Consider the following 16,163-nt stretch of genomic DNA (forward strand, 5'->3'; position numbering starts at 1 on the left):
GGATATTGGGGGGTAGGTAATAGAAGTGAGCCTTGGGAACATGAGGTTTAGGGGATAATTCTATAAACTGGGTCTATCATGCTAACCCCACATGCTTTCTTTCAAAAAGTAAACTACCCACCTAGCTTAAGAGATGCTACATTCCTCACGAAATACCTGTGATCTGCAGGAAGAATGCTGAACACAATTACCCTGGGGAAGGGACACTTTTGTGACCCTTACACAGACCAGATCCTTGAACTCAGGGAGATAAGGATAATTCCCCCTAACTGGTTCCAATTACAACTGGTCAGTGTGGGCATAGCTCACTCAAAGTTGCCTCTAGATCTTTAGCAGGTCATTAAAATGTAAAATCTCCCCTCTAAGGGTAAGACCATACAAAGAATGGACATCTGGTGCAATCCTGCCTTCCCTGGGGCCCCCATTAAAATTGGTGGGCGGCAGGGGTATGTCATTCTCCTGAGAGGACCCCCACTCTCTTGAGAGCATGCCCCCTTTTACCTTTTCCTATCCCTTCTAATAAGCTCCTGCTTGTTACTCTGAGCAACGTGTCTGAAATCATACATACAACAGGGCCCTGAATTCCACCCTGATATCACAGAGCAAAGACTCGCCATTCCTGAGATGATCCCAGGAATGGCGAATCTTTGCTCTGATATCAGGGTCGAATCCAGGGCCCTGTTTGTAAGTACTCTACTGCTGAGCCGCACCCTCAGCCACCACATATTTCTGAAGTCACCACCAAAAGGAGTGGTTCTTCATTTATTCACTCAGGCAGTTTTCCATTTGGGGAACAATGAAAGTAAGATGGTTTTGAGTGGTTTCTCACAGGACAAATAGGCAGAAGCCCAGAAATTACAGAATCAAAACTGGAAGAGAGACCTGAGAGAACAGTTTTACTTGATTTTAGCTGGGCATGGTGGCACATGCCCATAATCCCAATAACTCAGGAGGCTGAGGCAGGCAGATTGCAGTTTGAGGCCAGCCTCAGCAGCACAGTGAGATACTATCTCAAAAAATAGAAAGGACTGGGGTGAAGACCACCCCTGGTTTCAATCCCCAGTATAAAACCAAAATAAGACAAAAGCCCCAAACCAAATCATGAACTTTTACAAGCTCTGAATTCCTGCTTTTCTTAATGCTTTTGAGACCAGCAACACAACATCCACATTTCCAGGTGGCAAAGTTGGCAAGAGCCAAGTAGCAAGTACACCCCTGTTCTTTCTTTTGGTGGTATTGGGAACTGAACCCAGGGTGCTCTACCACTAAGCTACATCCCCAGTTCCCAGTCTTTTTGTTTTTTTTTTTTTTGGAAATGCTAAGTCACTGAGGGTCTCTCTCTAATTTGTTGAGGCTGGCCTTGAACTTGTGATTCTCCTGCCTCAGCCTCACCGAGTTTCTGGATTACAGACTTGCACCAGCATGATTGGCAAGCTGCACCCTTTCAATGAGACACAAACTTTTCTGCTCACCCCAGTCCCCGGCACTTCATATTATCTTATACCTGAGCAGCTGCATGCATATCAGCTCCCTGGCTCCTATTTACAATGCATTAACTCGGGCAAGGGTTGTGGCTCAGAGGTAGAGAGCTCGCCTAGCATGCGTGAGGCACTGGGTTCAATCCTCAGCACCACATACAAAAATAAAATAAAGATATTATGTCCACCTATAACTAAAAATAAATATTTTTTAAAAATCCTTTAACTCAGCATTATCAATAGAACTTTATACAATGATGGAAATATTCTAAATCTGCTGTCTTTGGACTAATCACACATGACAACTGAATACTTGAAATGTGGCTAATTTTATCTGCTGGGTGTAGTAGTGCATGCCTGTAATCTCAAGGACTCTGGAGATTGAGGCAGGAGGATCCCAAGTTTGAGACCAGTCTCAGGAACTTAGGGAGACCCTAAGCAACTTAGTCAGATCCTGTCTCAAAAAATAAAAGGGGCTGAGGGTGTGGCTCAGTGGTAAAGCATGGGTCTGGCATGTATCAGAGCCCTGGTACTCCCTGGCCATTTTGTTTTTATACTGGGGTTTGAACCCAGGGGTGCTTAACAAATGAGCCACATCCCCAGCCCTTTTTATTTCATTTTTATTTTGAGACAGGGCTTTCCTTGCTAAGTTGCTGAGGCTGGTCTCCAACTTGTAATCCTGTGATTATAGGTGTGTGCCACCATGCCCAGCCCCTCAAATTTTTTAAAATATTAAATAGAAAACTGAGGCTAGCTGATCCTATAATGAACAGTATGGCTTTAAGCAGTTGAGACCCAGATAGAGTCAATGAGTCACTCAGGGCCACAAAACAAGTTAGTGATACTATCAGCATTAGATGGATTTCTGGTCCTTTCTTCCTCAAAAGGTGCAGTGGGACATGAATTCAGACTGCCTGGGGTTACAACTTGTTGCCTGCCTCATCCATTTCCTGCTGGTCTTATCTCCCATTTCTCCCAGCTGGTGGCTTTCCACATCACATGGTGGTTACCCTGCTACTTAATCTTTTCTTTTTTGGTACTGGAAATGTAACCCAGGGGCACTTTACCATTGAGCCCAAATCCCCAACCCATTTTTGCTTTTTATTTTGAGATGGGGTCTCACTAAGTTACTAAGGCTGGCCTCAAACTTGGGATCTTCCTGCCTCAGCCTCCTGAGCTGCTGGGATTACAGGCATGTGCCACTGTGCTGGGCTTCTCATTCTTTTATCTTGTAATTTTGTATGGAATATGACTTTGATACTTTCTCTGGCTCATTTTTACTTGATGTTAATTTCCCTAACTTGTAGGAAGGTGGTTTTTTCAACTTCAGGGCTCTCTTTCCTGTGTTTGGAGGACCAGGGACTCCATTTTCAATCTCTTGGCCCTGTTCTCCAACGGGCTCTTATTCGAGCCTTCTTTGCTTTCTCTTGCTCGTTCTGCTAGGCTTTGCTTCCATTTTCTAGTTGTTCTACAACATGATCTGGGCCCTACCCTGGAAGGACTCCTTGCAGGAATCCACCAGCTAGCACTGCCTGGACCCTGGACCCTGGATGGTGGCTCTAATCCCTCACCTTATGTGAGTCCCTTTGACCTCCCTGAACCAGCTTCTTTGCCTACAAAAAGTGGACAGATAATAGCCTCTTATTTCAGCATCCTGAGATTAAGTTTATATACAAAGTGCTCAGAGCAGCTCCAGGTTCTCCTTAAGCACGGAGTATTTTGCTGTGGAGGGACAGTGTCCAAGGCCCAATTTCCCTACCCAGCACCACAGGTCCCTTCTCCACCTGGCATTCTGGCCTAACCCACACTTGTTTGCTGACTAGGAAAGTGACAAGTCTTGTGTCACCCCAGCTGCAGGACTAGAGGCATAGCAAAGTAGGGGCTTCTGACAGCCAGGTGAAGCTTTCCCAGGGACTGCTTTGCCAGGATCTCTGCAGGGTGGAATCATGGCCAGGAAACCAGATAGGGCAAGAGGAAGTGCTCCGGCTGTAGGCACGGAGGTGCGGCAGGGTTCTGAGGCCCCACAGGGAAGATTTGAACTCTAGAAGGCCACATAGGCTGGAAGCAGGCTGTGGGAGCAGCCTCGATTGGCTCCTTATTGGGCCATCTCCCCCTCCCCGAGGGCTGAGGCCTCTTCACCATCTGCCACTCCAGCTGGGCCCAGTCAGGGGGGCCAGAGCCTCGCCCAGCTCAGTGACTCAGCGAGAGTCCTCCTCATAGCTGATCATGCTGGGCTCCTGCCTCACTGGGAGAACAAGCCTGGGCTTCAGTACCCTCAGGCCCCCATCTTATCCCTGACCACCTCACCTGCCCTAAAACTGCCTTTCACCTAGACTGCTTGCCAAATTCTCTCAGAGCAGGTCTTGACATTATACTATGCCTGCGATCACATTTGTGACAAGTCTCAGATTTAGACTTTTGTGGCTTACCAGATGACATGCACAACACGTTAGAGCATTTTATATCCAATATATCAGGGCCCTCAAAAGTTAATGGTAGGTTGGGCGCAATGGTGCATGCCTGTAATCACAAAGGCTCAAGAACCTGAGGCAGGAGGATCATGAGTTCAGGGCCACCCTCAGCAACTTAGCAAGGCCCTAAGCAACTTAGCAAGAACTTAAGTCAAAATAAAAAAATTAAAAAGGGGTGAGGGAGCTGGGGTTGTGGCTCAACAGTAGAGCGCTTGCCTAGCACGAGTGAGGCCTAGATTCAATCGTCAGCACCACATAAAAATAAATGAATAAAATAAAGTCATTGTGTCCAACTACAACTAAAAAATAAACATAAAAGGGGGGAGGGCCTGGGGATATGGATCAGTGGTTAAGCACCCCCAGGTTCAATCCCTGATACAAAAAAAAAAAAAAAGGTCAATGGTGAAGGATGGTGTTGGCTTTTGGAAGGTCTAGATTTCAGGCCTGGCCCTACCTCCCCAGATCTACTCCCCCACCCATCTCCCTTCAGTCCCTTTGAGACCTGTCCCCTAGTTGGCTGGGTGGGGGGTATGGAGAACATGCTCAGCCTGGTCTGACCACAAGTGCCTCAAATGTCATGAGGTTTTCTGAAACAGCCAACATTCACCTGAAGTCTCAGAGACCACTGTTCCCCTAACACAACACAGATAATGGATGTCAGGATGGAGGGGCAGAGAACTAAACAGCCTGTCCTGTCTTCAGCTGAAGCTGGGTTCATCCTCTATTTTTAAAATGGGCTCCTGGGCTGGGGAGTAGCTCAGTGGTAGAGCACTTGCCTAACATGTGCAAGGCCTAGGCTTGAATCCCCAGCACTGTGAAGACAAAATAAAACAGAGGGGCTCGTGATCCCAAGCTCCTATCTTTAAAATAATACCAGGCTTCAGCCAAAATTAAAGAGTCCTGAATCCCTACTTATCAGGGGCCTTCAGAATCACCTGGTAGATGCAGTAAATTGGAAACAGCAGATGCTAAAGTTGTGTATGTGGTGTGCAGTGAGCGAGTGGCAGAGCACCAACTAAAAGCTTAATAGTGATGCAGAATCTTGTCCCCATCCCCTAACTGTAGAATCAACCATCATTTTTACAAGATTCTCCGAGGATTTGGGCACACTGCAAAGTATGGGAAGAGCAGGTGCATAGCAGCCACACCCAACCCAGGCTGCACAGGAGAGGTACCTGGAGATCTTCTAAAGCCACCCATTTCTGGGCTGGGGAAGGGTCCAAGCACTGGTTCTAATATATAGTCAGGACTGAGGACGAGTGGGGAAAGTGTCAATCTGGCAGGTTCTGGCATCACCAGCACGATCTTGGGTCACCTACTAGCACCTGAGCCTTGCTCTGCTCAACTGTGAAGTGGGAAAAAAAGGATGCTTCCTGATGCTGCAGGCTTTAATTAGAGAGAAGGAAGTCTGGAATGCATAGTAGAAGCTCAACAAACAGCTAGGAGCAAGAGTGAACCTGAGATCAAATCAGAATGCTCCTGGAGGGCAGGGAATTTCATTTATTCTCCTTCAGCCCTTCCCCTGTCCCAGCTCTCAGCAGCCCCTTTGTCCCCACTCCTAGGGTCTCTATCCAAGTAGGCCTGAAGTTGGAGGTGAGGACGGTCACCCCAGCTCTGGCACTCGATCTCCATCAACCTTAGGTTTAGAAAAGTGTGAGAAGTTCAGTTTAAATAGGGATTTTTTGTCAATGTAGTTTGCCTTCATGATTCTGAGTTAAATTTTCTAGTTTGTGAGTCACATGACTCCGAAATTGCAGAGAGCTTGTTTTTCATTTGGTGGTTTCCCGGTTTACCAAAACCATTTCCTGCTTTAGGGGACTATTAATGGGAATTGANATGTTTTAAGAAATCTTTGTCCTTTTAACATATGACTGATTGTAAAAACAAACTTACACAGACCTTCTTTATCACTTACTTAAACTCTCTTATTTACTTCATCACATAAAGACTTTCTTATCCAGGAACACTTGCTTTTCTTCTATTAAATATGATTTCCATACCTAGAACCTTCTAATTTCTCCTTTCCATCTGTTAACCTCCTTTTCTCTTCACATTTTGAAACTATCCTTGTAAATTTCTGAATTTAGACAGATTATTTCATTTTAATAAAAAGAAATACTTGATTTTACTTACATTAATCTTAATTGTAACAGTTGAAACTTTTGGGCCTTTGTATATAGAAATCTTCTATAAACCCTTGTATCTAGAATCACATCTGTTTACCATTTCATGAAAACACAATGTCTAAGTGTCAGTGATGAAAAACTTTAAAGCTTTTTTTTTTCATTTACCAACTTACAAAAACATCAATAATGTTACCCAATGCAATTCAAGGAGTTAAGAGTACTCAATGGTATATTTAAAATTTAGCATTTTAACCTTGTAAATCAATCATATATCTAACAAAAGTACTCATAAATGAGTAATTCCATGACAAATCTACTTATTTTATCAAAACTTCAGATAAGTGTATTGAACAGTGTTAGCCATTTTTCCTTGTTTAAAAAAAAGTCCTAGAACCAAAGCATATCAGACATTTCATAGACAAACATTTTATTAGTTTTCTTTGAACACCTAGAAAAACTTGTAAGCTTAATTTTAAAGACGTCATTATTTTCATCTGTTTACCCAATTTAAATTGAACCACTTAAATCACATGAATCAAAGATATTTGGATCCATTTTTTTTTATTTTTTATGAGCGTTCCTCATATATCTGCCAATTTTCATATCATGTGCATGATATATGGGCATACGCACATAACACAAGTGTGCACACATAACTCAATAGTAAAGGTCTTGTAGCTTTACTCAGGTGAAATCTCCATTGCAATGTTTAAAAACTCCACAGCTGAATAAAAATAGAACTGATCAGAAAAACATTAACCTAGGTCTGTGGGATCCATATCATGAGTTAAAAAAAAAAAAAATACACAATCTAAGAAAAAGCAAGAGTCCTAGAAAAAATGACCGGCCAGTAATTAGTAAATACCATACAATTTACTTCTTGATTTAGTCTAGTTTGAGTTCAGGTAAAAAGACACCTTTACTCCTTTTTTTTTTCTTTTTTTTTCTTAAGCCTCAGATCAGTCTCCTACTGAGCTTTCAGGCTTCTTCCATTTGCATTTCAACTTAAGTCCTGGCTGAGGTCTGTAAGGAACAGGGAAAACTGCTATTCTAAGCAGAAATCTCATGCCTAAGGCATTTTAACCTTTAGTCATAATTTTCAGGTTTGGGTGTTGAAATTATGATATAAGTTTAAGATACAATTCACAAAATTTCATACATTTACATCTTGTTTTGTCAAGGAAAAAATTTTCCTACACTAGAAAAACTTGCTCACACATAACTTAAAATAGGATCTTACTTGATAATATAAAAGCTACCATCAGAAGAAATCCCTTCAAGGATCATTAAGCCAATTCCTTTGCTCTGAAGTTCCTAAAGTAATATTAAGTTACATTAAATCACCTGAAAAAAATTGCAAAAGAGAACCATACACTACCATCTATATCCAAAATTAAGCTTTAAAAATTCCCAAGATTGTTGCTATTCAGTGCTATATTGGGTTGAATGTCTATTTGGAGACCTGGGTGAAATTTTCTGAATCTAAAATAAAATATGCAAACTTACCTTCTCTCGAGGAGGCTGCAGCTAGAGCCCAAACAGTTGGCTACACTTGAGCAGAAAGGCAGAATCCTATTCACCCAGATTGGAAAATGAAAGCCACATGCGGTAGAGGAGAACTGAGTCACCATCTGCCCTCCTATCTCGGGCCTTCTGATCCTCCTAGTCTCATTCCAGTGCGGACAGCTGGCTCTAAGGCAGAAATTCCTGTGTGGAATGAACTATGGTGCCACGAGCTGTAGCCAAAGTAGCCCCTGGGAGAAAATGAGCCCCTTGGCAGGGGCCCTATAAACATCCAAGCCCCGCTCCTGCCCCACCTCCCTCGTCCAGCCCAGCCCAGCCCTGCCGTGGCCTGGAAGGGCTCCCTGGACTGTGAGAGAGTTTCCTGATCTGAGGGTGCTGCTGCTAGCCTGGCTTCTAGATGTGAGTACATCACACTGGCCCCCAAACCAGTGGTGGGTATCTGTCCCTTCCAAGGCTCTCTTTGACCCTGTCCTGCTTTCTTGGGCCTTTTGCTGGGGTAGCTAAGACCTCCCTTAACCCGGGGAAGAAAGGAGCAAGGAGGCAGGACAGGGTCAAAGAGAGCCTTGGAAGGGACAGATACCCACCACTGGTTTGGGGGCCAGTGTGATGTACTCACATCTAGAAGCCAGGCTAGCAGCAGCACCCTCAGATCAGGAAACTCTCTCACAGTCCAGGGAGCACTTCCTGGCTGCGGAGGGTAGGGCAGGGCAGGGCTGGGCTGGGCTGGGCTGGACGAGGGAGGTGGGGCAGGGGCGGGGCTTGGATGTTTAAAGGGCCCCTGCCAAGGGGCTCATTTTCTCCTTGGGGCTACTTTGGCTAGAGCTGGTGGCACCATAGTTCATTCCACACAGGAATTTCTGCCTTAGAGCCAGCTGGCGGCACTGGAATGAGACTAGGAGGATCAGAAGGCCCGAGATAGGAGGGCAGATGGTGACTGAGTTCTCCTCTACCGCATGTGGCTTTCATTGTCCAATCTGGGTGAATAAGATTCTACCTTTCTGCTCAAGTGTGGCCAACTGTTTGGGCTCTAGCTGCAGCCCCCTCGAGAGAAGGTAAGTTTGCATATTTTATTTTAGATTCAGAAAATTTCACCCAAGTTTCCAAATAGACAATCAACCCAATATACACACATGCATGCGCGCCCACACGCGCACACATACACACACACACACACACACACACCCTCTTTCCTGCTGAAAAACTGATGTGACTCCATTTTTGAAAATAAATAAATAACAGCAGCTTCTACCTCAAAGCCTGTACTAAGGAAGGGGACGTGACCCTTGTCCTTGGAAAAACCCACAGAGCACTCCTAGGCACATACCCACCCTGCTGAGTTGTTTGTCTACAAATAACAGGAGAAATCTGTGGTGCCAGGTGTCCCTGACTCAGTTAAGCTAGGTGAGGACCCATAGCAACCCCCTAAGGACTTCCAGTCAGCATGAGTCAGGGAAAATACCTGGGATGCCAGATGAACCCCCCCCCAGTAGTTTATGGTGGTTGATAACATGTTGGGAAACCATGTAGTTTAGCAGGTACACCCCTCGTGGCCTAAACCAATCAGTTCAAAGGAACCCCCCCCCCAAGTACTAACCAATCACCCCTACCTAACTTGTTCCCGCCAGTGAATGTGCTAATCAATATTAAGAGCTGTTGTTTGATTTTTCAGCGATATGGAATGATTTGCTGTGTGATGTTGTGAAGCATAGAGTATCCCCTCAAAACCTATAAAATCTCACTGAACTCACTCCCTGGGACCACTGCGCCGGAAACGGTTGTAAGTCCAGGCTCGAGCTTGCAATAAAGACTCTTGTGTGATTGCATTGGATTCGGCTCCTGGAGGTCTATTGGGGTCCCACGAATCTGGCATTACACTGCAAGGTGCTGTGTTGGGAGCTTGGGGTTCTTTTTCCCAAGTTTCCCAGCATCCTGGGTTAGGAAAGTTAGGAAAAGAGGACTCAGGCCCTAGCAGATACAGTCTCTGCATTCTAGAGGCAGTAGAAACAACAGTCAGTATTTCCGCTGTCGAGGGAAGAGACTACTCCCCGATGACCGGAGTGGGGGGCTGGCTGGGCTGGGGTCCTCTGAGTCCAAGCTGAAGAGGTCCCTCCCAGTACGAAGAATCTGCTCCTCCAGCTTCTTGTGTCGCTTCATGTCTGAGAGGACCTTGTCCAGGCGGGCCTCCCTTTTTTGGCTCCGGGCTGAACTTCCTAAAGAGGAAGGTAGGAAATGTTGAAGAAATTGAGGGAGTGGATCTTACTCATCACTTGGGGAGCTTCCTTAATACCCAGGTTTCCAGGCCTCAGCATGGGGATTCTAAGGAAACTGGACCATAAATGGGGAGAGGGGCACAGCAATGAAAGTCTTGAGTTAAGAGAAGGCACCACTAACGTGATGAGCAAGCGTGATGGCCTTGGGGCAGGAAGAAAAGTTTGTTCAGAGATGGTAGGGGGAATCTCAGATGCTCTCCCCCCAACCCTTGCAATGGAATCCCTGGAGATGTTAAGCAGAAAAGTGACATGAATTCTGTTTTAAAAGGACCACTCTGATGCTGAGACTGGAAGCAGGGAGGTAAGTTAAGAGCTACTGTAACTATGTGGCAAGGGAGATAGTGGCATGGATGAAGGTATGGAGCTGAAGGCAGACATTAGCAGATAGACTTGGAAACGTTGTGGAGCAGAGCTGGTGGTACTTGCTGCTGGCTTGAATGTTCAGGTAAGAAAAAGAGAAATCAAGAATGACTCAAGAGCCAGGCGAGGTGGTGCATGCGTGTAATCCAGGAGGCTCAGGAGGCTGAGACAGGAGGACCTCAAATTCAAAGCCAGCCTCAGCAAAAGTGAGGTGCTAAGCAACTCAGTGAAATACTGTCTCTAAATAAAATACAAAATAGGGCTGGGGATGTGGCTCAGTGGTCAAGTGCCCCTGAGTTCAATCCCTGTTACCCCCTCCCCCACCAAAAAAAAAAGAATGACTCAAGAGTACATTCTAGAATGTCAAGGAGGTGGGAAATTGGGTCAGATTAAGTAATTTACACAGTAGTACAGGGATGTGGCGCTAGATAATAATGAACAGGACTTGGACTTTTGAAGAGAGGATAAAAGGAACGGGAAACATAATACAGCTATCTGTAATAGTCTATCAAAATAAGACAAGGACAGGTATGGTGGAGCACGCCTGTAGTCCTAGGGACTCAGGAGGTTGAGGCAGGAGGTTCACAAGTTTGAGGTCAGACTCAAAAACTTGGTGAGGCCCTAAGCAAGTTGGTGAGATCCTGTATCAGAATAAAAAGGGCTGGGATGTGACTCAGTGAATGCCCATTACGAGAGAGAGAGAGAGAGAGAGAGAGAGAGAGAGAGAGAGAGAGAATGAGAATGAGAATGAGATTAACCTAAGCTCACTGGAGCAGCTACAAGTTGTATGACAATTGAGGCACCCAGCAAAGGCCTCTTCAGGGGAGTCATTTTTGATGTAACTGAGAGGAGAGGCCCTTCACCTCCTCCCCAAACTTTTCCCTCTTGTACCTGGGGTGCGTCTCCGGTCAATCAAGGAGTCCTTTGGTGTCATTGGCTCATCATCGAAGTCAAATTCCGTAGGCATGTGAGGTCTGGGACAGGTGGACAAAGAATGAAGGGTAAGAGTAGTCCTCCCAAACACCCACACGTTTTTCCCCCAACCTGTCGGCGGCTCTTCCTTTCCTGTTCCCTTCCTCCACTTTCTAAGCTCCTGGGTCCCACTTTTTTTTCCCCTCCCTATTTTCTCCTGGCATCAGGAGAGCAGTCCCAGTGACAAGGTGTAAGATTGTGCTCTCACTTTTCCTCTTCTTCTTCCTTGGCCTCCGGCTCCTCATCAGATCTCTCCTCTTCACTCTGGGCTTCGGGTGTAGGGGGCCGTCGGGGCAGGATCTCCGCTTGAAGCTCCAAGGTACCTTGGACAGCCAGCAACTCATAGAGCCGCTGGATTTCAGAGGGCGGGGGCATCCAGGGCTGTCCGTCCTCGGGCAGCTCCACCTCCTCATCGCTGCAGGGCACGCACCAGTCCTCGGATTCTCCCTCGACACGCTCCTCCCCCTCGGCGCTGGGTACTTCAGTTGCCTCCTCAGTCCCGGGCCCGGCATGCTCGGCCTCCTCCTGTCCTCCTTCCCCCTCTTCCTCGGCCTTATTGGCCAAGACAGAGGGACCTCCGGTATCCTCCACGGCCAGAGCCTGGAGGCCGGAAGTCACTTCCCCTTCTTCAGACAGAGGCGCCGCCGTGGTGGACGCAATGTCTCCATGACCCCGGGCAAGGGACATAAGCCACTAGGGAAGGGGCCTAACAATATAGGAAATGCTGGAGTACCAAACCAGGTCCTCCCGCCCCAAGTGATTGGGATCCCCAGGGTTTTAGGAAAATCTCTCTTCAACCAATCAGGCTCCAACAGTATTCTAAGTGGCCAGAGCGCCTATCCCCAGGAGGGGGCGCTCAGACCCCTGCAAGGTAGGGTCCCACCCCAAGGATCGAGATCCGGCACTCTGACGGTCCCGAGGACCCGCAGAATCCAATTTCCGAGTCAGAGAGGGGCGGAGCCACTAGTCTCGCCTTCATATCACTCCTCTCCACAAGTGGACCCCGCACCCTCTCGCCGGACCTCGCAGTTGGGGGCCGCGTCGACTCAGCCGCGGTACGCACCTGGAGCTAAGACCCGCCTCCCGGGCTGCGCAGAGTCACAGTACGCAGGCGCATAGAAATGGCGCGGGAGGCTCCGCTCTAGTCAAAGCTACTTGGGATAGGAAGGCAAGGGAAGGTTTGCACATGCGCAGGTAGGCCTCTGGCATAACAGGCTTTGGCCCACAGTAAAGATGGCCACCACGCCGGCGCATGCGTATACCATCCTTTGGGTTCTGCCGGGAGGCAGTGCTCTGGACGGGCAGACGAACGCAGGGACCAACAGAGACTGGAGGCGAGTCTCATGCAGTCTCCGTTTATTGGTGTTTCAGACTCATGCAGCATTCAGCATACAAAAAGGGAGAATCAGTTTGATATATTTTTCTTAAAGGAGTTTTAGGGTTTTTTCCCCCAGACTTTTTTTTTTTTTTTTTTAAGAAAACAAAAAACCCGCCAACTCTGAACCTCCTCGTAGCTGGCTCCCTGCCTCCTCAGTGGCTGTCGCGTGCAACCAACCTCCCTCGTCCTCTTGGAAAACAATTATAGAAGTCACCCGCCCCTCCCTCGCTCTGGGCTGCTGAGAGCTTTGGTCCTATATATATATATTTTTTTTAATTCTTTCCTTACAAAGCACGCAAGTGGCCCGAGCCCTTACACCTTCAAGGAAGAAGCTCGTGGGCTGAGGTTAAAAGACCCAGGTGGGCCGGTCAACCCTGGCTGACTCCTCTACCACCGCGCCTCTCCCTACTTCCCTGTGTTCAGAATTGCTTCCACCATTGCACAAGTCCCCAGATGGGGCCTGGCTTGCAGCTCTGCGACCCAAAAGGCGCCCGGTGAGGGGGTGGTCTGAGCCTGGGTGGTCCCAGCAGAGAACAGTCGGAGCCCCAGGCTAGGTAGCCCCCTCCCAATACTGCTCCCTTTCCCCCAGCCTGATCTAAGTGCTGGAGCTCTTGCAGAATAAATGATGGCAGGAGGGTGGAGGAAAGGATGCTAAGGGAAGATGAGGAGGCAGAAAGAGGAAGGGGGTGGGTGATGTAAAAAGGGGAGGGAAGATGATAAAGGAATGGAGAAAAGGAATGGGGTTAGATGCCAAGACAATGAAAGGAGAAGGAAGACGAAGATGAGGTTCAGAGAATTCAGAAGGCTGGGAGAAGTGCAGGGAGGTGGGGAGAGATGCAGGGAAGCTGAGAGCTCAGAGAGTTTGGGAGATGTTCAGGGAGGCTTCCAGAAGTAGGAAGGTTTCCAGAAGTGCAGGGTTAGGGAGGCCAAGAGGCTGGAGGGGCTATCCACAGGCAGAAGTGCAGGGAGGTTGGAAACAGTGCAGGGAAGAGGGAGGCCTACGGTTGGCAGAGGAGCCTGGCAGGATGCAGGAACAGGAGAGAAGCTGTAAACAAGGCCGCTCAGGCTCCCTTGGTCCCTAGGGATGGGGGCCAGGGCCATCAATTGGGCTCCCCCCAAGGGAGGGATGGGCCCAAGGCAGCTCCCAACAGGAAGAAAAGTCTTGGAATGCAGGGCAGAGCCCCTCACTTATACACTGTGGGAGAGGAGAGGGAGGGAGAGACAGAGACAGGGTCAGGGAGAAAGGGGAGACAAGGAGAGACAAAGGAGAAGTAGGGAGGACAGACAGGAGAGAGCAGGGGCAGGGGTTAGTAAAGCTGCCCTTGCCAACCCTTCCACTCCTCCCCTGCGTGTCCCTGACCCCCACTCACCGCCCAAGTTGATGACGCAGGAGGCGATGATGATGAGGACCCCCCCCACCAGCGCCACGATGCTTAAGAGCTTGGCCACACGGCCCAGACGCTGGGCCCCATCCACGTCCCCCTGCTGCAGACTGTTCCGGGACTGGGGTTAGGGTGTGAGGTGGAGGTACCATGGCCCAGGTCAGGAGAAGCCAGCCCAGCAGGGATCAGGTGAGTCGTCCAGAGGCCAGCCCCATGAGGTTACGGGAGGAAGGGGGAAGAGGGCACAGGTCAGTGAGGCTGTGTGACATATGTCTCCATATTCCTCCCACCGAAGGGATAGGGCAGTGGTGGCTCAGAAAGTTAGATCCTGGGCAGGACCAGCAAAGGCTGTATAAGTGGGGCAGTGGGAACCATGCAGAAAGGGTAGGGAAAGTGTGGTTTATCCTGGGGCTCACCATGACGGCATAAGCGAAGGCCACGATGTTGACAGGCCACATGGGGCAGAAGCAGGACAGGATGGCAAGGATGATGTAGTCACGAGGTTTCTGGGTGCCTTCACCTCCCTCCACCCCAGGACCTGCCAACTGGGAGCTGGGGTGGCGGCTTAGGCTACCTCGGGGAGATCCTGGATGCCCACTATGGGCCCTTCCTATTCTGTCCTCCTCAACCAGCTGCTGCAGCACACGGGGGGGAGCCCCATTGGCTGGGGGCGTTTTTGTTGAGGGTGAGGAGTGAGGCTGGGGTGCTGGGCCCTCTTCCCCATCCCCAGCCTGTAAAGGGATCACTGCCCCATTCTCTTGCTTTTCCCCTACACTTTCTGTCAGGACCTCAGGGGTGGGGTCCTCCTGGGTAGGGGGCTCTATTTGAAGGGCTGGTTTGGGGGTGGGCTGGGAAGCTGGCTGAGGGTCTGACTGGGAGTCTAGCTGGGAAGCAGGCTCTGAGGCTGGCTTGGGAGGGGCTCCAGACTCCTGCTCAGACCCCTGGTCTGCAGTGGCTTCTTTGTTCATTTCTGGTTTGGATGCTGGCTCTTTGCATGCCTCTTCAGGGATGGAGTTGGCTTTTGAGTCCCCTCCTGGGCTTAAGCTAAGGTCTGTGGCCTGAGCTGTTTCTGGGGCCCCAGCTGGGGTGTCTGTAGTTTCTGGAGCCAGCCCAGCATCAGGCCCTGAGTCCACAGGGGCTGCAGTGGTGTCTGGGCCTGGCTGTGGGGCCTCTGGCTGGTCTGGGACCTCTGCTAGGGCCTGGAGAGGGCCAGTTCCAGCTTCAGAATGGCCAGGCCCTTCTCCCTGCGTCTCCGGACAATCCTCGACCCCCTTCATCTCAGAGCTGCTGGCTGCCATCTTGAGATGGGAGAGGGGAGAGAACCCCTGTGGGAAGGAGGGAACAGCAGACAGTAGCAAACCCTGCAAGAGGAGGAGACAGGCTTGGTGTGAGGAGAGAAGTGGGGCTGTCAGCACTGCAGACCCAAGAGGGCCAGGCTCCTGTCTCAAGGCCAGCCTTGTGCTGTCTCTGGGATGAAGAAGAAAAGTTGGGGTTTCCTTTGTTTTGGGGTGGGACATCCCTGGGGGAGAAGTGCTCTACTCAAAGCTTCCTGCATGGGCACCGGTGGAAGAAAATTACTTTTATAAACAGGACTCTCCTCAGGGTCTCATCTTTGGTCTGCCCAACAGAATCCAGTCTCTCACATCCCAGCAGATACCCCAGCACCCCCAAATCAACAAACTGTGCAGCCGCCACCGGGAAACTCCGACAGGCAGATTGGGCAGGGGATCTGACACACACACATTCCACTCCCTCGGCATCCTTCTCTCCTCCCTGGACGCCCAGGCGGTGCCGGTATTCTTGCTGCGCGTTTGGGGCGCAGACGCCCCTGCCTTTTCCTAGGGGACCTGGGCATCTCCTGAGTTGCTTTTGAGCCCCTCTTAGGGATTTTCTCGCCCTCCGCGGGCTGGCACCTCCTCCTCCCCATGGCGCGGGGCACCCAGCACCACCTTCCAGCTCGCCCGGCGCCCGCATTCCCGTGCAATCAGGCCGTCTGTAGGTCCACTCCTACCCGCAGCTTCAGTCCGTCCCAGTCTCACCTCGACGCCGGCCTTCAGACTGCTCCCGCCGCCACCGCCGCTGCCGCCGCCGCCGCCGCCGCCGTTGCAGCAGCCGCAGCCCGGGAGGGAGCAAGTCAGCTTAGGAAGGAGGGAGGCGGCGGGTCTCCCCTCCTCTCTCCTCGCGTTTGCTCGTCCCCTCTTC

At 49.4% G+C, this 16,163-nt stretch overlaps 2 protein-coding genes and 1 long non-coding RNA gene across 5 annotated transcripts; 1 reads left to right on the forward strand and 2 right to left on the reverse strand.

Moving 5' to 3' along the window:
• The first annotated feature begins 8,357 nt into the window (after positions 1–8,357).
• LOC125612366 lies at positions 8,358–9,420 on the forward strand. The gene is made up of 2 exons (XR_007342722.1): positions 8,358–8,651; positions 9,269–9,420. It is a non-coding gene; the product is annotated as an uncharacterized LOC125612366 (long non-coding RNA).
• Positions 9,421–9,422: 2 nt separating this feature from the next.
• Pagr1 (PAXIP1 associated glutamate rich protein 1) lies at positions 9,423–12,374 on the reverse strand. The gene is made up of 4 exons (XM_015491281.2): positions 12,265–12,374; positions 11,410–11,907; positions 11,121–11,203; positions 9,423–9,809 (listed from the first exon to the last, which is right to left on the reverse strand). The coding sequence occupies exons 2-4, from the start codon at positions 11,886–11,888 to the stop codon at positions 9,610–9,612; spliced, it is 762 nt and encodes a 253-aa protein (XP_015346767.1). The 5' UTR covers positions 11,889–11,907; positions 12,265–12,374; the 3' UTR covers positions 9,423–9,609.
• Positions 12,375–12,540: 166 nt separating this feature from the next.
• On the reverse strand, positions 12,541–16,157 carry Prrt2 (proline rich transmembrane protein 2). Of its 3 annotated transcripts, XM_048789782.1 has the most exons (4): positions 16,001–16,157; positions 14,378–15,322; positions 13,950–14,082; positions 12,541–13,774 (listed from the first exon to the last, which is right to left on the reverse strand). In XM_048789782.1, exons 2-4 carry the CDS (start codon positions 15,257–15,259, stop codon positions 13,764–13,766), a joined length of 1,026 nt encoding a protein of 341 aa, XP_048645739.1. In that variant the 5' UTR covers positions 15,260–15,322; positions 16,001–16,157; the 3' UTR covers positions 12,541–13,763. The 3 variants fall into 3 exon arrangements, with proteins under 3 accessions (XP_048645739.1, XP_048645737.1, XP_048645738.1); XM_048789780.1 differs by lacking the exon at positions 12,541–13,774 and having other exon boundaries at positions 13,781–14,082; XM_048789781.1 differs by lacking the exon at positions 12,541–13,774 and having other exon boundaries at positions 13,781–14,082; positions 15,911–16,157.
• Between the last annotated feature and the right edge of the window lie 6 nt (positions 16,158–16,163).

Source organism: Marmota marmota, unplaced genomic scaffold (assembly GCF_001458135.2).
Source record: "Marmota marmota marmota unplaced genomic scaffold, marMar, whole genome shotgun sequence".
Lineage (NCBI taxonomy): Eukaryota > Metazoa > Chordata > Mammalia > Rodentia > Sciuridae > Marmota > Marmota marmota.

What these genes read in the sequence shown, in the direction of transcription:
- Pagr1 (XM_015491281.2), bottom strand. Translation starts at nt 11,888, where the DNA reads ATGTCCCTTGCCCGGGGTCATGGAGACATTGCGTCCACCACGGCGGCG. An exon ending in AAGGAAGAAGAAGAGGAAAA is followed by an intron (nt 11,204 to 11,409) that starts GTGAGAGCACAA and finishes CACCTGTCCCAG; the next exon opens with ACCTCACATGCCTACGGAAT. An exon ending in TGACCGGAGACGCACCCCAG is followed by an intron (nt 9,810 to 11,120) that starts GTACAAGAGGGA and finishes CTTCCTCTTTAG; the next exon opens with GAAGTTCAGCCCGGAGCCAA.
- Prrt2 (XM_048789780.1), bottom strand. Translation starts at nt 15,259, where the DNA reads ATGGCAGCCAGCAGCTCTGAGATGAAGGGGGTCGAGGATTGTCCGGAG. An exon ending in CCTTCGCTTATGCCGTCATG is followed by an intron (nt 14,083 to 14,377) that starts GTGAGCCCCAGG and finishes CCCTAACCCCAG; the next exon opens with TCCCGGAACAGTCTGCAGCA.